General features: G+C 38.5%; 1 protein-coding gene across 1 annotated transcript; it reads right to left on the reverse strand.

Moving 5' to 3' along the window:
- Positions 1–7608: 7608 nt before the first annotated feature.
- Positions 7609–22562, reverse strand: LOC117978120 (interleukin-1 receptor-like 1). The gene is made up of 11 exons (XM_034951020.3): positions 22524–22562; positions 21533–21742; positions 20810–21020; positions 19585–19759; positions 19029–19191; positions 17583–17654; positions 16702–16843; positions 16464–16609; positions 11782–11928; positions 10627–10794; positions 7609–8337 (listed from the first exon to the last, which is right to left on the reverse strand). Exons 2-11 carry the CDS (start codon positions 21591–21593, stop codon positions 7952–7954), a joined length of 1671 nt encoding a protein of 556 aa, XP_034806911.2. The 5' UTR covers positions 21594–21742; positions 22524–22562; the 3' UTR covers positions 7609–7951.
- Positions 22563–24051: the final 1489 nt, after the last annotated feature.

Genomic DNA, 24051 nt, shown 5'->3' on the forward strand with positions numbered 1-24051 from the left:
TGTTTTGTTTTGTTTTTATATTTCACTTTTTTCATCCACCAACAATTAATTTTCTTGATTGACATGAAGATAGGGAGTAACTAAACTTACTTTCCTCAAATACCTACTAATTACTTCTCTATTGTTTATTAAATAATCCTGTATTTCCCCTACGGTTTGCTGACACTAGCTTATAATGTACAGGTCCTCCCTGAGCACTCTACTGCAAGTCTAGCACAGCATGCTTTTCCAAATGCAAACACGCACATGCACACACACACACACATGCTCACACACACCAATGTTCCTCTACCCTCCCATGTTTAGTTTTTCTATTCATAGCACTTATCACTAACTGTCATATTTTCACTTTATGTCTGCTTGTTTCTTTGTTATTTGCTGAATTATTGAATGAATTACATCCATAAAATATACATAATTTTGAATCTAGGTGATCATCTGATCCATTGGCACATCTGCATAATCTACTTTTGAAATGCTTTTTAAAGCATGATATCTTGGAAAGTATGTTTTAGCAACTAATGTGAAGTCTAGGCCACCAGCTCTCACCCAAGTTTGGAAAAAAATAATGATGCCCGGGCTCCACCCAGTGGTCTGGAGGACAGACTGGGCATCCTGAGTCCTCAGAACTCCGCAGGTGACTCTAACGTACAGTCAGGTAGAGAGCCGCCGACGTAGGGCACTTATTTGTATTCTTAGGAAAGTACATTTAATACATCTTAAATGCATATATTTGATGTGTCTAAGACATATTAAATATTTGTGCATGTACATATGTACGTACGTGTGTGTACACACACATAACGAATAGTCACAAACTTACCTAATCACCCAAAGGCATGAAATTTTCTCTAAATGAAAAAAAAAAGTTTCCTTCAAAAATTGGGTGACCTAGGCTTAAGGTCAGTTCCAAGCTGACCACTCTGTCTCCCAAGGCAGCACAGTAAAAAGCCCTTCCAGAGGGTCCAAACAGTCACCTGAACCCCTGGCTCTGCCCAGTTGCCCTTGTTTATGGGTCCCACCCTGAGAAACTGACCTTTCTCTAAAAGTAATTCACAGAAACACATAATGTACAGGGAAAGAGCCATTTCAAAGCTCTTTCTAGTGAGGAACCTGAGATTTGAGGAAGTGAAATGGCCAGCCTCAGATTACAGCTATTCACAAGGACACACATGAATCAATGTAGATGCCTCAATATAAATCACTCATTAGCAACACATACAATCGAGCAACTCATGAGACAAAATGCCTGGATGAAAATCATAACACCAGTTTTTTTTTAATATAATTTTTCTTCTACAGTGATCCATGCATAGTCGTTTTACTCTGCCTGTGAGATGATAAAACAACCAAATGCAAAGAGGAGAAAATGATCTTGGGGCATAACATACACACACGCTTAAACTCTAACAAACAAAATAATTTGTGTGGAATCTGGCTTCTTATCTGTAAGGCCAAGAAAATCAATGCCACCTCATAGTCCTTGTCACACAAGTGTCTGTTGTTAGCCTTATGCATCCCCCCAAATCTGCCTATGCCTGTGCTACCTGGGCCACCCTCCCCACTTCTCCCAGATGCCAGGTCCCTAGAGTCCTTTCAACTTGGCTCAGTATTTGCCTTCTCAAGGAAGCTCTCCAACTGCAACAGCCCCAAATGGCACATGCCTATGTCCAAGCCCGTCTCCATCACTCTGCAGGTGTTTCCATCACTCCTGGACTAGCTCCCACTCTCTGGTGAGGTCCCTGAAGGCAGGGACCCTGCCTTTTCTTTTTTTTCTTTTTTCTTTTTTTCTTTTTCTTTTTTTTTTTTTGAGATGGATTGTGCAGTGGCACAATCTCCGCTCACTGCAACCTCTGCCTCCCAGGTTCAAGGGATTCCCCTGCCTCAGCCTCCCGAATAGCTGGGATTACAGATGCATGCCACCATGCCTGGCTAATTTTCCGTATTTTTAGTAGAGACGGGGTTTCACCATGTTAGCCAGGATGGTCTCGATCTCCTGACCCCATGATCCGCCCACCTCAGCCTCCCAAGTGCTGGGATTTAGACCCCGCCTTTTCAATCCGCATTCCTAGGCCTTAGCCTCAGTTCTCAGCCTTTGGATGTATATTTGTGCAGGGAGAGGGAAAACACCGTCCCCAGAACCTGCACAAACCCAATTCCCCAAATTTACCCCTCCTAGCCCATCCAAGGCCCTGAGGTTGACAGGTGTGCTCCCAATAGCAGCACTGTGTATGACACAAAATCAGTATTTGCAAAGGGTCTTGAGAATGAAGCAAGGGAAGTCAGTGAAATGAATACAAAAATCTTGGATCTCTGTATCTGGCTCCAATTGACACCTCATTAATTTGTCTGATAACTACGATGCAACGTGCTGGGCATTTTAACTTCCCAAGGCTGGGCAGAAAAAAGATAAAGGCTCTGGAATCAGAAAAACTGTAGGTGTGGGTCTGGGATCTACTACTTAGTAGCTGGACACTCTTGGGTAAATGACGGAATTCCTCCTCCCTTTTATTAAAGCATAATAATAGTTCCTACTTCATGTGGCCCTTAGGAGGATTATGTGAAAATAAGATATCTAAAAATTTTCTACAGTGTCAGGCACACAGTAAGCACTTAAAAAATGACAACTATTGTTATCATTTATTTCAGTCGTTCTCACCTCTCCAGAAAATAATTGGGGATGTCTTAATTTCTAAAACTATACTTTCAGAGAAAGACAGGATGCTGTCTCATCAATTATTCACACGTATTCACACACACACTATCTCTCTCTCTCTCTCTTAATTGATCTTGATTTGAGAATCCCTCCCCGGATGGTGGTCTTCCCTTCCTCTGGGGGGTGGGGAGGGGATGCGGGTGGCAGCGGAGCCCACCCTTACCTTCAGAGAGGCTTCCCCGAGGCTGGGGCGGGGGCGGCAGCTCCTCCTTCACGCCAGGTCGCGACTGCGGAGGCCAAGTTCAGAAAGTAGGTGAGAAGCAGCGATCTCCGCCTCCTGACTACCGTGGAAAGTGAAAGAGAGGTGTGATTAAAGAGATAAGGCACCCAGAGAGGGCTACAAAAAAAAAAAAAAGAAAAGAAAAAAAGAAGAAGGAAAAAAAGTAGGAACAGAAAGAAGAATGTCAGGCGTCTGGCAGCTCCTGGCTGCTAACCCCGGCCAGTGGAGGCTGCAGGTGGGCACTGCCCGCGGTCGGGCGAAGCTCCGGGTCCGGGAGTGTAGCGGTCTGGGGCGCTCTCAGTCTGGGGCGCTCCCTGGCGTAGAATCCTCCCTGACTCGGGGGCCCGGTCTGGGGACCCTCCGGTCCGGGTGCTCCTCGCAGCCGTGCTCCAGGACCGGCTCCTCCACCCAGACGCCCCGCGTGGAGTTACCGGAGCTACTGGATCGCGGGGTCCAAAGGTTGCTGCTGGAAAACCCAGCGCCTTGCCCTTTTCCCGCGGACGGCGTGGGCCCCAGGCGTCTGGCGCTTCCTCCCCAGCCGCGCGGCGCGGGTCCCGGGAAAACCCGGGCCGTAGCCGGGTGACCTGCGGGGCCGGAAGGGGGCGCGCCCGGGCCGCTCGCAAGCACCCTGCAGGCCGCGGTTCACAGCAGAGGATGCCAGGAGGGAGGACCGCTGGCCGCAGCGGCCGCCAGGCTCTTCAGAGGAAGAGGAGGGGAGGGCTGAGGGTGGAAGAGGGGTCCCCGGGGGATGCCGAAGGTGAGAGGGGCTCCGCGTCTCAAGTACACAAATGCGCCCCAGGCTTTTTGCTTTCCCAGAAGGATGGGAGTTCACTACAGGGAAGTAATAGAGAGGGGTGCAATTGTTGAAGTTTTAATTTTTTTTAAGGAGGCCAAAGGGGAATGTGTGTTTCTAGATTTTTATTTTGTGGCAGAACTGTTATTTAACAAAAGGAAAAGGGAAACCCATGGCCGACAGGCAAAATGTTTAATGAGACAATGATTTTAATTCTTTTTACCCAATCAAGATAATTCACCACATAATAAATAAAAATATGTAATTATTTCAATAAATGCAAATAAAAGCATCTGACAAAATTCAACACCCTTTCTGAATTAATAACGATCAGAAAACCGAGAGTAGAAATGACCTTTCTTAATCTGATAAAGAACATCTATAAGAAACTTACAGGTGACCTCATAATAGTGAAATATTTTAATTTTTCCTAAGATTAGTAATGAGATAAGGATTTTGGCTCCCACCTGGGACAACTGCTTTGCAACAAGTGAAGAAATAAAAATAAAATTAGAAAGCATAAAGATTGAGAAGAAAGAATTAAAACTACTGGTTTTAACAGAGAGCATAATTATATGTAGACCAACTTTTGAAATCTACAAAAAAAAAAACTACTGGAAATATTAAGTTTATCAAGATCATGGAATATAAAAATCAATAGCAATTCTATATATTAGAGATGGAAACTTGAAAAGTGAAGTTTGTTAAAAGTGCCATTTACCATAGCATTTAAAAATCAAAATACCAAAGTATAAATTCATTGGATAATATATGAGATATCTCCTGTGAAAACTACAAAATATTGCTAACAGAGATGAAACATCTAAGTAATAAAGGGATATACCACGTTTACGGATTGGAAGACTTAAGACATCTATTCTCCACACTGTATATTTTTAGACTCTATATATTACAGAATCTATATATTTAATACAATTCAATCCAAATCCCAGGAAAAATTTTCAAAGAAATTAAGAAGCTGTTTCTAAAATTCATATGAAAATGCAAATAATCTAGGATTGTCCGGACAGAGACGAAGTTTTGCTCTTGTTGCCCAGGCTGGAGTGAGTGCAATGACGCGATCTCGGCTCACTGCAACCTCCGCCTCCCGGGTTCAAGCGATTCTCCTGCCTCAGCCTCCCGAGTAGCTGGGATTAGAGGCATGCACTATCACGCCTGGCTACTTTTGTATTTTTAGTAGAGACGGGGTTTCTCCGTGTTGGTCAGGCTGGTTTTGAACTCTCGACCTCAGGTGATCCGCCCATTTCGGCCTCCCAAAGTGTTGAAATTACAGGGGTGAGCCACCTGCCCGGCCTGTCTGGGCAATCTTGACAAAGATGAACAAAGTTGAGAGACTTATACTGACTTGAGGATTTATAATAAGGCAATAGTAATTATGGCAATGTGATATTCACAGAAACATACAAACATACAAAATAGAAAGTAGACTAATAGATCCACACATATCTAGTCAATTGATTTTTTTAACAAAGCACCATGTCAATTCAGTGGGGAAAAAACAGTCTTTCACAAACATTGCTGGAACAGCTGGGTACCTCTGCAGAAGAAGCAGCAGCAGAAAAAAGTACTTTGTCCTTGCCTTGTTCTATATACAAGTATCAATTCACAATAGACCATGGACCTAAACATAAAAGCTAGAACCGTAAATATTTCATAAAAATACAGAGAAGACCCTTGAACAGGCAAAAAATAAATAAATAAATCATGCCCTTGGAGAGGCAAAAAAAAAAAAAAAATTCTTAGCTAGGACACAAAAAACAATAGCCATTTGGGACACATTGATTAATTGGACATCACCAAAATTAAAAATGTCTACTAAACAAAGACATCACTTAAAAATGAATAGATAACCCTGGAAACATTCTCACTTTACATCTATCTGGCAAAGAACTTGCATCCACAATACATAAATAATTCCTACACATCAACAATATACAAAGAAATACAATTTAAATAAGGCAAAATATTTTGCCTTCGCTAAAAAATATATACGAATGGCCAATGAAAACATGAAAAGGGCTCATGATCATTAGTCGGGGAACTTCAGGTTAAGACCATGGTGATCTTCATCTAACACCTGTGAAAATTATTAAAATATAAAGAAACTTGACAACACCAATTATTGGTGAGGCAATGAAGCAGCGGAGCTCTCATACACAACTGGTGGGAATGGAAAGTAGTACAATTAGTTTGCGAAACAATGTATAAGTTTCTCTGAAAGTTAAATATGCACCTACCCTATGACCACTCTTAAGTGTCAAAATAAAATTGTAAGTCCACAAGTATGTTCATAGGAGACACTGTCTCAAATACATATATATAAAATACTATATATATAAAATATTCTATATAAAATATATATTATATTATATATAATATTCTATATAAAACATGTTAAATTATTTATATAGAATACTATATATTATATATAATATATTATATATACTATATATAGAATATATATAATATATACTATATAATATTATATATGATATATATTTTATATATATAAAATTTATATATAATATTATATATAAAATTATATATTTTATATATAATATATGTTATATAATATTATATATATTATACATTTTGTATATAATATTATATATCATATTATATATTTTATATACAATATGATATATAATATAATTTATATATTATATATTTATATATGATTATTATATAAATTATACAAATATAAATTATATATTTATATGTAATTATTATATAAATTATTATATAATTAATAATTACATATAAATATTTATATGTAATTATTATATAAATTATTATATAATTAATAATTACATATAAATATATCATTTATAGTTATATAATTTATATAATAATCATATATAAATATATAATATATAAATTATATTATATATCATATTATATAAAATATATAATATGATATATAATATTATATATGAAATGTATTATATATAATATTATATAATATATATTATATATACAATATATAATTTATATATAATATTATATATAAATTTTATATATATAAAATATATATCATATATAATATGATATATACTATTATATATTATATATAATTGTATATATAATATAATTACTATTATTAATAATAATAATGTTTAATAATTATATATTATATATTATAGATTATAGATTATATATCATATTATATATGATATATTATATTATATATTATATAAATATATATAATATATTATATATTATATAATATATAATATATTATATATATTTATATTACATAAAATATATAATATATTATATATTATTTATATTATATAAAATATATCATATATTATATATTATATAAAATATATAATATGTTATAGATAATATTATGTTATATAAAATATATAATATATTATATATAATATTATATTATATAAACTATATAATATATTATATATAACATTATATTATATAAAATATATAATATATTATATATAACATTATATTATATAAAATATATATTATATATTAATTATATATAATTAATAATTATATATTATATTACATTTAAAATGTTATATAAAAATATTATATATAAAATATTATGTATTATATATTAAATAATATTATTTTTATATGTTATATATTATACATTATTAGATATTCTGTTATATTTTATATAATTATATATATAATTATATACACATTTTATATATTATATATTATATAATATTATATATAATATTGTATATAATATTATATATAAAATATTATACATATAAAAAATAAAGAAAATCTGGCATGTTGGGAACAAGATTTACAACTGTCATTCTGCCTGAGGGAATCAGAATGTTCTTCAAGATGACGTGAAAATCTACTGTCGAATGATTAGTTTGCTATTCAGATTATTGACAAAGAATGAGGAGAAACAAAGCAAGACAGAGAGAGAGGAAAAAAGAGTAGTGAAAACATCCCACACCACAGTGAAGACAGGCAAGCAAAAGGGAAAAGGGAAGGAAATGGTGGCTGGAGTATGGTGGAGGATTGAGGAGAAAAATTTCTGGCCATTTTGCATCCACCCAGAAGCAGGGAAATGGAAGGAAAGTTACCAGATGAAACCTGAGGCCTGAATCCCTTTAATATTCCTGCTCCTCATACTTCAGTGCAGGGGCATAAGCCAGCTAGGAGAAGTCAGGAAAGCTTCAAACTCAGATGCCTTTGCACATCACAGCAGGCACTATTGCTTCTGGGCAGCCAAGGGAGTCAAACTAGAGGCCTTTCTGGGAATTTTGCTTGGCACAGGCATTTGGTACCTCACGTGCTTCCAGAATTTGGAATTCAGGGACCTTTTATTGGCGATGTGGTCCTCCCTCCACTTGATGGTCCCCTGTACTTTCATAAGATGCCGGAGGGAGTCCTGAAGCGCCTCAGCCTGCAGCATGTCCAGCTCGCTCAGAGCCTCCATCTCAATAAGTATCACCTTGGCGTCGTTCTGGATGAGGGCACAGTGCAGGGCAACTTCCTGCTCGTAGGCAAACTCCTTGTTGTGAGTGATCTGAGGGGTCAGGATGAAAATGTGCCGCCTGCTCTTTCGTATGTTGGTTTCCACTGCAGTGACTACATCTAGTCATACAAGAAATAGATCAGATTTCCTATCAGTCTAATGCTTTAAACATAAACATCCTGAACATTTAAAAGTCTTATTGTTATAATCTGGTGTGAGATTCTCTGACATCAAGTCACTTACTCAGAGAAGTGGAAATATGTGTGGATAGAGAACCCGTTTTGTTCTTTGTGTTCCTTTCATTTGTGAGAATATCAGCCCCAATGTCCTCTTTTTATTTCCCAGGTAGCTTAGTCTTAACTAAAACAGAGTCCTTCCAAGTAAATGGGAATGTAAAGATATTTAGTCTATTGTTGCATTAGAGACTTAGAATTCTGGTTCATTCTTCTTAGAATACATATTATCTTCTTAGAATATTTGCTTATATGTTTTTCAATGGCTTAAAATTTTAACTCACATATTAAAAAGCACAAACTCAGGAAGCTTTGCCCCTCAAAATTGTCCAAAGTCTCTAGGAAAGTAAGTCCTGACTTTACTTCACCCCCATTAATCTCTGTTGTAGAAACTGATTTGATCCAAACTAGAAAAATCTCAAGGGACAATAGATCCCCTTTCCCATTTTGTGTTTATACAGCGTAGACGCCATGGTGATTCCAATTAGCTCTGGGTGGACTCAGAAAGAACATGAAATACCCAGTCCTCACTGCAACAGGAGAAAGCACAACCGTGAAGAAAACAATCCAAGATATTCTCACAGAGGGGTGTCTGAGGGATTGCAGATGCATGAGGCAGGCCAGCTGAGAAGAGGTGCTCCCAGAGGGAGAAGCACAGCTGCTCCAGAAGCCCCACGTGGAGAGGCAGGTACATGACCACCCTCTGACCTCCTGCCAGTGCCTCCCATTGGCCAAACCCAGCCTGGAGCAGAGGACAAGGGTGCAATGGATTCCATGATGATCAGCCACCCAGGGCCACTGGATGGAGTGGTGGTGCAGAGAGGATTTTGATGGGGCAAATGCAAGATAAGTTGCATGAGACTATAGACAGTACCTTAGTCAGTCATGAACTTTCCTAAGTGAAGAGTGAAGTTTGGTGTTGTTGGGTTTCATTTATTTTGGTTGAGGAAAGGTCAGAGGACATGCATTGACAGAGGGAAGTAGAAAACCATTCCAGATTAGTATGTTGTCACACATTGAAGGCAGCACAAGCTTGAGTGTGAGAGAGCTAGCACCTGGGTTTGGCTGAGGAGAAGTGTAACTAGAACTTAGGTGGATGGACTGAGAAAGAAGAGGTGAAGAGCTTGTGGCCAGATGTGGCACATTGTTGAGCTCACAAACAACTGGAGTCCCTGCAGGTTCTTCAGTACATTTGTAATATGAAAAGAGTGTTTGAGAGCATTACTCATTACTTCTACCTGCATGGGTGGCCAGTGGGAAAATGGGGGAAGAAGAGAGCCTCGAGAGAAGAAATGCATTAGATTCTCCTAAATTGTATCTTTCACAAGTCTCTTGAGCCGTTATTGAGGCTATTAGCATTCCCAGATATTCCAGGGTAAACCAAAGTCACCTGTTGTTCATACCTTTACATCTATAGGCATGTGAATTCCTCTTCTTAGTAAAATGAGTTTAAAATGTAAAACTGAACATTTACTTTATTATGCTTAGGCCCTTGATAGCTGAGCCCCAGTTATATTCCAAACCCTTCCTGGTCTGTGAGAAATTAGAGAAGAGTTCACAAGGAGGGTCCATAGGTACTGGACATAAATGTATGAAGGGAAGGGAAAAATAACTACTGCAATCACAGGAGTTGTGATAAAACTGTCAGAAGTATATAAAATTGGGTAGGAATATTAAGGAACAGAAGCTATAGTTCTTTTTGTTCTGGTGAGAATATAAATTTGCAAATGTGTCACCAACATGAAGAAAGTCATGAAGACTCTCTGAGTACTTTTAAGGTATTTCAGCTAGTGCCTATGGCTACCAGAACAAAATTCGTCAATTTTTAAGTCCTCTTTCAAATCTTATGGACAGAATTAAGAAGTGGCAGAGTTATCCTGGTGGGGGACCAAGGGAATAAAGTAGGGATGATGGTTTGCTAAGTCCTTGAAGCAAAGGACTTCTAACTCTGAATTCACACCACCAACATTACTGTGAAGATCTCATCACTGGGACAATGATGGGAGAGGGACGATTGAAGGATAAGTGTCTGCTTCTGGATAAATATTTAAAGTTCTGGTCTTAAGGCCTGTGGTAGTAAATGCAATTCATTTTCCAATGCAGGGATAAGGCCACCTAGTTCACAGCCTTTAATAAGCATGAATTTCTGTCCCTAATGTATGTCAATAGCTTTACCTTCTCCAGGTAGCATATCTCTCCCATAAATGCATAAGGTATAGCCAAATTTATTTTCAAGAACATCAGGCAGAATCTGGTGAACAAAGTGCTCTACACGACTGGCCCCATCTGTACTGGATTTGTAGTTCCGTGGGTAGATAACATAAGCATCATAGAGCTTTCCATCTGAAAATGAAAACAAGAAGTACAACTTCTTACTTGATTCTAAAAATTCTCACTGGGCTCTTCAAAGACATTCCTCTCCAAGTTTTATGGCTGTTGGTGAATGTATGTCATCCTCCAAAATATTCTAGACTCAAGAGATGTTGACGGCAAACCACTGCCACAAAACACTATCAGGAAATAACAGTCTTCATCCCAAAGTGTTTCTCCTTTTTACTGTCACAGACTAAATAACAAAAAAGTGGACAAGAACCTGTCCATCTCATCAATTTTGATTAATAATCTATGAATAAGGGGGCCTTCTGTGCTGAATAGACTTTGGTTTCATCTTTGGTTTCCCCATACTCCCCTGGGGAAGTGAAAAAATTTGAAGCTAATAGTAGCAAGGGCATAGAATTTTTTAAGGGATCTGAATTTTCCACAGATCAAACAATGAGCTCCTACTTCAGTCAACTGTTTGAAAAATGCAACATGTATCTGCCTCCAAATGAAAGCATGAAGTTTGCATCTAGCAGGCAGAACTGACTCCTTTCATGCACATGCTTGTGTGCCTGGGTTAGACTTTACGGATCAGGGTTTCAGGTAGAACACACATGCTTTCCGATAGACCTTTCTAACCTGCTCACATCTGGAAAACAGGAACAATTTTGCTACTGTGTTTAACTTCATAATGTCTTACCAATACATTATGAAATTTACACCTTTCTGGGCTTGGGGCAGATTCTGTTATTGGGAACTCAGTAGGAATAGCAATCCTATCGGGGAAGAAAAGTGAGCTGTTGAGATGGATCTCAGGACCATGAGGATTTACATAGCAGGATGGAAAATGGCCTCTAAGAAAATCCAAAAACACAACTCACTGATAACAGATTAGCAAGCAAAATGGAATCTGGGCTTAGCAGCCTAGCTACTGAAAGATTAATAGACAAGTAACCAACAGTTATTATGGGACTTTTTCTTTGGGAGAAAAACTTGGTATTTGCCACTTACCATTCCTAGTCTTGTAAGGTTTAGCTATGTCTCTCCAGAGCAGAGTGGCCTCAATCCAGAACATTTTTAGGATGATAACCAGGACATTGATTAGCATTAAAAATACACTACATACTGCAATTATGCAGTAGGTGCTATGATGATCAACTATTCAAAAGAAAGAAAAAGATTATTATTACTACTGAAACAAGATATAATAAACTGATACATGGATGCTGGCTTCCCTTGGGAGTACAAGAATTTCACATAAGATATACCCACTGGGAATTTTCATGGCTGCTTTAAGTACCAGGACAGTCACATTTATTGAGCCTCTACAACACATCAGGCTAAGCATTATAGGGAATTCTCAAAGGCAAAAGAGGCAGAGAGACACTTGTCAACTTAACTAAGATGGGAGGCAAAAGCATGATTTTTGCTGGCAGAGGAGTTTAGAAGGAGAGCTTGCTCCATGCAGGACTGGGAAAGGGAGCCTTCCTGGAGGAAGAGGAGGCCTCTGAAAGATGAGTAGGATTCAGGGAGATGCAAAAAAGGAAATGCCCACCTGGGCAGAGAGAATACCATAAGCCTAAGTGCAGAGAGGAAGTATGTTTTCTGAGGAAGTGGAATAACCCAGTTTGGGGAATTGGTGGAAGATATGATTAGAAAGTTTGGTCAGGGCCAGGTTCTGTCCAGACTTGAAACCCCAACTAAGGCAGATTGCCTTCTTCTGAAGGTCACAGGAGCACTGGAGACTTGAGTGGTTTTCCCAAGAGATTAATCTGATGGTAGCAGAAAGTTTGTTTCTGTGGAAAGAAACTATGGGCACTCAGAGAAGAATGGAGTGTGGTACTTGGGTTGCAAGATGCAGAGGGTTGTAACTCATGCAATAATGAGAAAGGAACGGACAAGGTGCTGTCAGGGCATTAAGGAGAAGGCATCAACAGGTCTGAGAGACTCGTTGCCTCTAAGGGCTTGGCAGTGTGGGAGGTAGGAGAAGAAGCAAGAGTCACCTAAGTGGCTAAAGCATCTTTGATAAAGAATTCAAAAGTCAAATTACTAAGTTCTAGGTCCTACTCATAGCCCATACTTCTCTCATGGTGAACATTACTCAACCAACCCAGAAATTTTTCCTAGTACTCCTTGCTTCACAAAATGCAGATGCAACATGCATATGCACTGATGAATGTGAGAAGAATCTCAAATGAGATTTGCTGATACGGTTCTTTTCCGTCTTAAGTCTCCATGCATGGGCTCCCAGTTTTAAGGTAGAAAAATCACTGGCCCATATTCACGAATTCCTCCACAACTTCTAATAGTTTATCAGTTCTCTCAGTGACCAGCAGTATGGAATCAAGAATTATCAAGGTGATGTGACACAAAATTGGGGGGAAAAAGTGAAAATTGACAAAGAGAGCTTACTGTCATCAGGTTAAATAATGAAAACTCCGTAAGTAAATCGTTTCAACAGGATTCCTTTCCAGGTCACTCTCTCTCTAAAAACCCCAGCTGGATGCACAGAGGAATGCGTACTTCCTGTGGGGGTTGCTGGGAAGTAACCATGCCATTGGCTGGACGCTTCCAAGTAGAGGAAAGAAGTTGATCCAAGACACCAGAGGAAGTCTTCGTAAGTGTGAATTATTTTATAAAAGTATAAGTAATTCAGGTATGTGATGACAAAACATTACTTTCTGTATACACATATAGCTAGGAAAATGCTGGCTGTGTTTGAATCCTTGCTCCATAACTGTAGTATTTCGCAAGTTATTCAACTTTCTTTGTCTTTCACTTTGAAGTATTGAGAAAATAAATGAGAAAGTTAAATGTAAAATAAGTAGATAAGTCCTTGTACATAGGAAATAATGAATAAATGTGTATTATTATTATTATGAGCATCAAATATGTATTTAGTAATAGTTAATAAAATGGAGACATAGGCCTTTCAAGTTTTTGTTCTCTTAAATTCAAGAAATGCTATAATTTCAGAAATAAAAAAGAATTCATCATGACAACTCAATAGCAGTAGTAATAATTTGTGTTTAATTTATACAGTTGCTGAAACAGAGTGTAACCATGTTGATTTAAAGAAAAACAGGTGAAATACAAATAAGCCAGACAGAGCAAAATCATTAAACACCTGTAACACGAAGATAATTCAAACACATAGGTAACCAGGGACATTGATCAATGATAATGTAGCAAAGCAGGAGGACACAAGGGCAGTATGGGTGGGCAGGCTGGATGGATGGCTGCAGGGTCTACTGGACCCACCACCACCCCAAGCATGGCCCTCACGTAGCACCTTGATGGGGTCCACAGCCTTCCTGGGGTGCCACACTTATCACTGGCAGACACCAGAGACCCACAGAACACTACGGCACTTATAGCCATCTACATGAGTTATGATTCTGTTTATTTCATGAAAAACTTACAAATCAGGGGTTAAAGTCAAAATTAAAACCAGAAAAACCCCACATACCACTTCAGGCAGAGACCTGCCACGATTACACCATATTGGGGGCCCGCTGTCCTCACACCCCTATCCTTTCTCCTCCTGTTGTGTCTCTCTGTGTGTATCTGGATGAATCCTAACCATACCACACACATGGGTGGGAACTCAGGGTTTAACACTTTCTTTGGCTATTTGACAAGCACATTAAACAATTTCTACATGGTTGTACAGCCCCTGAGGAGTGATGAGTGTAAAAATATATTTCTCTCTTTCCTTCCTTTTATACGGGATACAATGCTTCATATAGCAAACAGGATGTCTTTGCCTGGATATGTGAAGAACAAGTGAGGAAACTGGCAAGTGCTCAGGAGTGAAATGCTTGGAAAGCTGTTTTCCAAGACAACATTGCATTCAGAGACACACCAAGGGAGTGGGGAGAAGGATCAGTCCACCTCTGTGGGAGGAGCACTTCATCTCTGATGTTTCACATTGTCTGGGCATAGTGATGATAAAAAGCACAATGACTTGTAGACAGCTTTATCACTGTTTTGAAAACTCTGTAGACAACATATCCCCTTCTTGCCTGCACCCAGGAAGGATCACTCTCTCCACCCTGCTTTGGCTATTTGTGATGCCACCAATTATTTATATATAAAAAAGAATGTTACATTTTTAAAAGATTATATAGCGTCTGAAATTAACCCAATAAAGACTCATCAGTTTCATGTTGTCCTTTTATTGTGTCAAATTATAATGATATTGTTAAAATCCTGCTAGATTCAGAAAAAACTGTAGGGAAGCAATAAACAATTTGACTTTCCAAATGATGAGGAAAGTTATTGAATTTACCAAACATAAATATAAAAATAGTATTTTGTTGTATAATTAAGACTTACAGCTAGAGAAGTAGAAATGTACACAAAAAAACATTTGGTATCAATAATTTGGTTGTGCATTCATTTATTCAGCCAACAAATATTTAACTGAGCACTGGCTAGCTGCCAGGTATTGCACTAAGGACCCAAAGATGGATGAGATAATGTCCCTGCCCTCATGGAGCTTGCAGTCGTGTTGAGCAGACTGTCAAACAGATTTAGGTAAGGCAATGTGACCAGTGCTATGATACAAACAGGATGCTACAAGAGTACTTGGAAAGTGTGTATACTGCAAACTGAGGGCCAAGAAAGGCTCCCTGGAATAGGTGGTACCTGAATTACGTGGTGAATAACAGATGCAATAAAGAAATGGGCTGAGCTACCAGACTTCCCAGGTGTTCCATGTACCTTAAACACTTTATAAAGTTTAACAATGATAATGTGTGTGATATGGTTTGGGTCTGTGTTCCTGCCCAAATCTCATGCTGAATGGTAATCCCCAGTATTCGAGGTGGAGCCTGGTGGGAGGTGATTGGATCATGGGGGTGAGTTCATCATGAATGGTTTAGCACCATCCCCTTGATGCTGTCCTTGCAATAGTGAGTGACTTCTCATGAGATCTGGCTGTTTAAGTGTGGCACCTCTCTCGCGCTCCTGCTTTTACTGTTTGAAGTGCCTGCCTTTGCTTTGCCTTCTGCCATGAGTAAAGCTCCTGAGGTGTCCCCAGAAGCAGATGCCGCCATGCTTCCCATACAGCCTGCAGAACCGTGAGCCAATTAAACCTCTTTTCATATAAATCACCCAGTCCCAGGTATTTCTTTATATCAATGCAAGAATGGCCTAACAAATGTCTTATTATAAAGTAGCACCTAGGATTTTCTCACTGAAATGGCAGTAGTTTGATACTTCCCCTTTTTGTTCACTTTACCACCCTCGCTAACAAAATGAGTGTTCATTATGACCAGAAAAAGGTATAGAAGGGACCATGCTTACAACATGTAATACAAGTTATAAAAGAGCACAAAAGAACACGTTCAGTTTACGGTTGTTGGTGCATTTTCTTTCACATACAGTGAGACAGAGGGAGTTCATAAAGTTAGAAAACAAGGATGACCAAAGAAGCAGCTGAGTGTTCTAGACAAACCAACGATAGGAGGGAGTGGGGGAGGACGAGCAATTTAAGCCGCAGAGAAGCTCCCAGCAAACAGGAACAGTCTACAAAGAGCAGATAGCAAACAACATCCGGAAGAAGAGAAGCACATTTTACGGCACAGGCCATTCCCATTGTCTTGATGGATCTCTTGGAACCACACTCCATTCTGCTTACACTTGCTAGAGAAAGCTCAGGTGACCAAAGTCTCAGAAACACTCCTTACTTGGATTTTTCCTACTTAGCCTTACGGTGTGCCTTCTCAAGCCATGCAAATTCAGGGCCAGACAGTCGTACTGCAGCAATAAATCCTCTTCCTTCACGTCAGCTATTCTTAAAACCATGTCTAGACAAGCCAGCCCATTGCTGAAACTAAGAAAGCAACCTGTTACTTTTAATGCCTACTTTGCAGGTGCAAACCATGTGCAAGGGGAAGAGGATGGTTCTCTTCAATATAAAAATACCTTTGATTTTGCCCTTCCTCTTGTTGAATTCTTGGTTCACCAAAGTCTGTAATTTTTGTTCCATTAAGCTGCCACAGGACGGCAGCCAAGAACTGAGTGCCTTTTCCAAAACAAGCAGAGCAAGTTAGGTTTGCGTTTTTTCCTAGAGGGGAGTAAGGACATTCACCAATAAAATTAACTTCTGCGACTGGCATTTTATCCCATTTAATGTAAAAAAAACCTTACTGAACACTTAGTATGCACCCCACCAGGACCTCCCTCCCTCATCTCTAGCACCTTCCTCTTTCTATGTCCTCTCTTGCCTCCTCCCTGCTTCCATTACCTTCATTCACCCAGCTGGGTTTGAAGCTCAGCTCCCACTATGTTCTCATCTGCATGGGAAACTAACAAGGCCAATGATTCTGCCTTCACCAACCCCACATTATAAAGGATTTCTAGTAAAAGGATTGCCCTCTACTAGAAATTAGAGTTTCTTTCCAACTGCCCTCTTCCACATATTTCTACAGAACTCTCTTCATCTCTCCATAAGCTACTTTGAAGATAAACATGTTTTACCGGATCTGGCTACCATTGCCCAGAATGAACACCCTGCAGGTCTCCATCCCAAGCTCTGGGATAGAGATGAAGATGAAATTAGATGCATACATGAAAGCATCATGAATTACAAAGTACAATAAACAAATGTAAACACTGCAATTGCTGTGTCCCTGTTCCCAATATTAGCAAATGCTTGGGGCAGGTGCTTCCAGGGATGTCACCTCACTTACTCCTCAAGGTTCCTTATGCTAATTGCCTGACCCCTGCTAAGGGAATTCAGAACAGGGGTCATATGGAAGGATTTTTCCAGGCAATATTTACAGCATTCTGATAAATTTTCTTACCAATTTCCACTTCCTTTATTTCATTGTGTGCAGGGGCTCCGATTACTGGAAACAGAGAAAAGCCTTGCTCATCTTAAAGACAAAAAGAAATATAAATATTAGGAGAGCATTGAATGCTAGTCAATATAAAGCTTGTATTTTCATGTTTCTATTCTATTTCATAGCAATGTTTTTCAAGTTCTTCTGACAATAACCCATAATGACAAACACACACACACACACACACACACGAAACAGAAAGGCACTTAAATAAAACTTTCTTTTATTACCTATGATGCTCTTTAATATCTTTATTCTCTGATATCACTTAAACAAATGCAGGTCCAACCCATAAAACTAATTACATGACCTAGTAGTTGTTAGAAAACTACTCTTCTACAGAATAAGAATAAGACTACAGAGAAGATTTCAAAAGACCCAGGAAAACAATAAATGGATGAGTCCACAGATTTGCTCGCAGTTCTCCACTAGGGTGGCCCATCCTCAGTGAAATCTTCCCCGTACAGAATTCTGACTCCTGTGACCACTAAGGCTGAAAGACGGGCAGTGCTTGTGGAGCACTGCTGCAATCCTCCATCCCTTCATGCTCATTTATTTAATGACAGTGTGATTAAGGACCACTGTAAGGGTTGATATTAAACAGGAAGAGGCACTGATAGGAATGTGGTCTGGTGATGCTTATTTTACAGCGGTGGAGTATTGAAAAACTCCAAAAATTTGTCTCCAATATTGCTTTGCCCTGAAAAAACTGTCATACGTAAAGGGGCTATTACATCTACGTCTGTAGATCGACTTGTGCTAAGGAGACCCCAATCCTTTGTAGATTGATAAGCTATGATTGTGAAATCTTTCCCTTAAATAAGCTTTTATAAAATTTAAAATAACTTGGAAAACACATTTTTAGAATGAAGTGACCTACTCAAGGCCATTGATGATGTTGAAAGTATTGCAAACAAAGATTAAAAACCACTCGACAACATTTATGTACACCATAGTATACTATCACAAAGCCTCTCATTAAACTTTGAATCCAATGAGTATTACTAAAGATTAAGTTCTTTTTTAAATTGCAGAAACTCTGACACCAAACTAGAAAAAAAAAAAAAGCTGGTTTTTCTCTCCAAATAGTTGTATTTCCATTCAAAAAAAGTAAATTAAGTTAGCATTCAGATTGCTTTATCTTTGGAAAATTAAGTCACAAAAAAAGAATAAAGAACAGATGTGGCTTTGAATTAGTAATGTAATTTCCCCCTGAAATTTCTTAAATCTTGATAGTGTGTTCAGAAAACCTCTTTGCGTCATAGTTCAGAATGTATAAGATAAGATGGAGCAGGAGGAAGTAAAGGGAGGAGGGAGAAGTGCAAGAAACCCAACCAGAAGGGCACCGCTGTTCCCATTTCGACTTCTTTCACGTAGTATTCTATCTCATTAATGTCAGTAGCTTACCCTTGACCGTGAAGGACCTGGTTGCCGTCACACTATAATTGGCTCCATTTTCATTGTGTATAAATTTACAGGTGTAATCACCTGCGTCCTCAGTCATCACATTATCAATGACCAAAAATGACTTGTGCACCCTGTACCTTGATCCTTGAAGAGCCTGACAATTCTGAAATAAGAAATTCCATTTCCTTCTCAGTAATTCTTCACTTTTATTTATTTATCTGTTGACAGAATGTTTGTTGCCTAGGCTGGAGTGAGTGGTGCAATCTGGGCTCGCTGTAACCTCTGCCTTCTAGGTTCAAGTGATTTTCATACCTCACCCTCCCGAGCTGCTGGGATTACAGGTGTGTGCCACCACACCCAGCTGATTTTTATATTTTTAGTAGAGATGGGGTTTCCTCATGTTGGCCAGGCTGGTCTCGAACTCCTGGCCTCAAGTGATCTGCCTTCCTTGGCCTCCCAAAGTGCTGGGATTACAGGCATGAGCCACTGTGCCCGGCCACTTGTGTCTATTTTAATTGTGTAATTTTCATCTATTTCCTTCCAAATTTCTTCTTACCTTAAACCACTCAAGAGGTGCTGTCCAATTGTAGAGGTCAATGGTAGGACAATAAATTTTGGAATTTTTTTCTGATCCAGATACTGTTGAATACATCAAATAATCTGGAACATTGCAATCTGATTGTTTTTTATATATGGTGACATTCGCATATCCAGTCCTATTGAATGTGGGACTGTTAAAATAAGTCAGACAATTAAAAGAGTCACTTAGCATTGTGAAATAACTTAATCTAAATTCAGCCTTTACTTAATATTGCTTTTCTTCTTAAAAACCATCAATATACATAATGGTTATTTTCTTATTTAAAAATAAACATTAAAATCTAGAGTTTAAATACTTTTTTGTTACACTTGAGCTAAAAACATAGCCCCCATAGTAGCCCTAACAATGACTTCTTCACCATTTATTCATACACTACATCTGCTGTAATGCTGTAATCCCAGTGTAATAAAGATAATTACTATTTATTCAGAGTTTACTCTGTACCAGTGATGATGATGAGCACTTTTCACACATTACCTTAGTTTATTTTCACAATAATGCTTTGAGATGAAATATATTATTACATTATATGCATTTTACAGAGAAGGAAACTGAAGGGCAGAGAAGTAACTTGCTGGCATCGCACAGTTAACTAGTGGCAGAGCATGAATTTGACACTTGTCTAGTCTCAGACCTAGGCCCTTAACTAATACTTCCTGCTTTTTGATTTAATTCATTTGACATTTTGTGTGTGCCAAATACAGCCACAAAATCAAAACATTTAACAATTTGTGAACAAAAGTAATTAATTTTTAGGCACACAATCTCATCAGCCTTCTCTGGCTTAACTTGAAGGTTAAAAGCCCCTTTTCACCTACTAGAGGCCCCCTGAGATGGAAAACATCCAGATTACTATTTTCTGTGCTAGTTTGTTCTTAATTCCAGCCAAAAGTAAGCAATTGCTCTCAGTTATCTTGGTCACTAGGAAAGCTAGGTTTTTCTCTAAGTCAGCTACAAATCAATCCCTGCAACTGTAAATCCAAATAGCTCAGAATGAGCTAGACCTCAACCTGATAGTATTCCTAGAAGTTTATCCAAATCACTTTTATACAAATCACTTTATAAATTTAACTGTTCCAGAAAGGACTAGGGAAGGAATGAAAGCAAGGGCAGCTCAGGCAATCAACCATTGAAGAAAGGGGAGCAGGGTGAAAGAAGATGGGAGCTTTCCGCATAATACCTTCTGACAATACAGGTATAAATACCAGAATCAGCAACTTCAGCTGGTAGAAACTTCAGAAGTTGGCCTGAGGCAAACACACGATTTCTTTCCTGAGTGGGAATACTTTTGTTTGTTTGTGAGTAATACCAATCCACGGTGTAACTAGGTTTTCCTTGTCTAGGACATCTTACAATTAAAGCCTCATTTTCCAGGCCCCATGATTGTTTACCTGCAAATAAAAGATATAAAGACAGTCCTGAAATGATCAAATGAAAAGATCATAATTCTTATACTCTCAATATTTTCTTCTAGGATTAAATTTAGAAGCCGGTCATATACTGTGATACCTTGGGAAAGAATAAGTAACTGATTAAGATCTCTTATGAAATGTTAATGAATTAATTTGGAGCTAAATCCCCCACAGTTATCCAATGGAAAAGCAGACTTATCTATCTAAACAAACAGTGTGTCAGTCAATAAACATCCACAACACTTCCCATGTGCAGGCACCACATTAAATTCTGCTGCATTTGAATATGTAAAGCCAAACTGATGATATATTCATTACAAAGAATTTCTTCTGATAGATTAGTAATGAAAAATGATTGTACAAAAGCAATATATTTTTCAGTTTACAATTCAACTGGAACAACTGGAAGCAAACTGCTTAAAACAAGGTAAATGTTCTTGAAATTATTTAATTTATAAAAATTTAAATTATACTTAGAAGGCAATACTTACTAAACTTTGCTGCTGTGGAATACATGAGAATTGTGAGAATTGCTAAGATCCAAAACCCCATTCTGTTTATCAATCAAGAGCAAGTATTGGTAACTGGTTGTTGAGATTACTCCAGATGAGTCACTGGCATACGACAGTGAAGGTCACCACACATGAGGCAGTTGGTGATACTCTTCAAGACTGGGTTGGGAAGAGTAGCCTATATCTCAACTGAAAAATAAATTAGACAAAACCATAAACAGAATTTTTATCAGCCATGATTTTTACTTTCTTAGCACCACCCAGGAGAATGAATCAGTCAACACATATTTATTAAGTGCAAAGAGATGTAACAACAGCAGGTTTCAGATATGCAAGCATTGCACTTATTCCTATGGAAGTTTTGGGTCATATAGCTCTCACAATGATCATGCTATTTCACAATTATCATGCTGCTTCGCAGTTATATTTCACCAGTCTCATGAGAATGTCCTGAAAGAAACTAAATTAAGAAGGAAAGAATATGAGTTTCTATTTTTGAAAAAAAAAACATAAAATTCAGTAGACTTTAGAAAATAAAATGTATCATGTGAAACCACAGACATCCACACAGGCTGGTGGCAGCATGCTCACAAAAATAACTCACAAACAGACACATGTGCAAGTAGTCATCACAAAGCAACTAAGGAGTAGCAAAATCAGAACTAGACTAAAGCATTAGCCAAGTAATTGTCCTATTCTCAACCCCAAACCCTCAAACTTTTGTTCCTGACTCAGCTTGTTCCCAGGAGTCACCAAAGGCTTTCTAAGAGTAGTTGAAGGTCTATGAATAATAATAAATACATTAATTTTTTCTTTCAGAAAAATAATCATTTACTTTCTTACTTCTTTTCTTAAAATATAAGGGGAAGAATAGAACCAACATAGAAATTTACTAACATAAGGATAAACACAATCATGAATTATGAAGACTTTTCTTATTACAAATTTTAGATAAGTAATTGATGCTTACCCAAACTGAAAGACAGAGGGGATGAACTTGGAGTCAGTGATGGAGCTAAGAATAGTTTCCAGTCTTTGTAGGTCCCTCCTCATAGACTACTCACTCTCTTCTATTTTAAAGGGGAGACACTCCTCCCATCCTGAAATTTGATTTGTGGCCAAATCTATGACTTGTTCAAAAATGCTGGTGCATCATGTACTAAGAATTCTTGATGTTGACAAATAAATATTTAAACATAAAAACAACATTGAGTAATCCTTTGAGAGGAAATAATTGAATCATTTCCTCCTATTTTAGAATCAACTTCTCAGGCTGATTAATAACTAATGCTTATTGCCTGTGCCCCGATATTAGGACACTTTCAGTTCTAAATGGTCTTGACATCAGGGACCTGGAGGCTGCCTTTCCAGATATTCCTTGACTCCTCATTTGGCAGACACCACTCAGGAAAGCTCCGCCAGCCTTGGCAGCATTGGTGCCAGGAGTTTCAAAAGCAAAGGTGGGGGAGAGGAAATGCGAAGTAAGCAGCACTTTCTGGAACTTAGAAATTCTCTGTCTAGGGTCCAGAATGTGACTCCACCCCATCCCAAAACAGATTTCAGCTCCTTGGATTTAAGTCCCAGTAGGCCTCTCTGCCTGGATGAAGAAAAAAAAAAAAAGGAGTTTTTCTAGAGTGCATAGAGTGCAGAGAAAGAGAAGGAGGCTGTGACTAAGAAGCTTTCCTCAAGGGGAGCGACAAAGGAAACCATAACCCTGAACTCTAGGGCTCCAGGTAAAACAAACTTGAAAAGCAAAATTTGATTTTAGCTATGCATAGTTGCGATGACCCTATCATGAGTAAACTCAACCTACGTTTATAAGTCATCACATCTCAGAAGGATTCAGGAACTAATTCCAGACCAATATAATAATATAATGATAATAGCTAACTTTTCTTTAGAATGTCCTCTATGCCAGACACAGTCTAAGTGATTTACATGTATTAATTCCTTCATTCTCACACTCACCCAATGTGGCAGGTGCTATTATTATGATGCCCATTTTACAGACAAGGACACTGAGGCACAGAGCGATTAAGCAACTTGCCCATGTCACTTCACATTAAGGGGTGAAGTCAGAATTTGAACTCAAGAAGGCTGGCTCTGAAGACTAGACTAATCACAGAATCCAACTGCCACTGCTTGTGGAAGGTTCAGAAAGGAGGAGCTGCAAAAGGGAGAGTTATCAGTACGTTTTTTGAGCCAGCGTCTTTGCTCCCCATGGGGGCTGGGACTACTCTTGAATCTCTTATCTGTCAGGGTTTGTCAGCCTTTTGGCCTGTGGAGTGGCTCTGAGAGGAAGAGATACACAGTCCTTTGACCGCGGGGATATTGACCACGAGATGTTCGCCGTAAATTAGAGGAATTAGGTCTGCACATTATTATTCTTGACCTACTTGTGGAAGTCCGTTTTATCAGGATATTATTGCAGTTTGGGTGTGAGATCACAGCCAGGAGCCAGCGAGTCTGCAACGCTGCCTGCGATTCCCCAAGTGCTG

The sequence above is a fragment of the Pan paniscus genome, chromosome 12, assembly GCF_029289425.2.
Source record: "Pan paniscus chromosome 12, NHGRI_mPanPan1-v2.0_pri, whole genome shotgun sequence".
NCBI lineage: Eukaryota > Metazoa > Chordata > Mammalia > Primates > Hominidae > Pan > Pan paniscus.

Coding starts and splice junctions, on each gene's coding strand:
- LOC117978120 (XM_034951020.3), bottom strand. CDS start 21,593: ATGGGGTTTTGGATCTTAGCAATTCTCACAATTCTCATGTATTCCACA. Junction 17,655..19,028: donor CAGGTCCTTCACGGTCAAGG/GTAAGCTACTGA, acceptor TTTGTCTTTAAG/ATGAGCAAGGCTTTTCTCTG. Junction 10,795..11,781: donor ACCTTACAAGACTAGGAATG/GTAAGTGGCAAA, acceptor TTTCATTTTCAG/ATGGAAAGCTCTATGATGCT.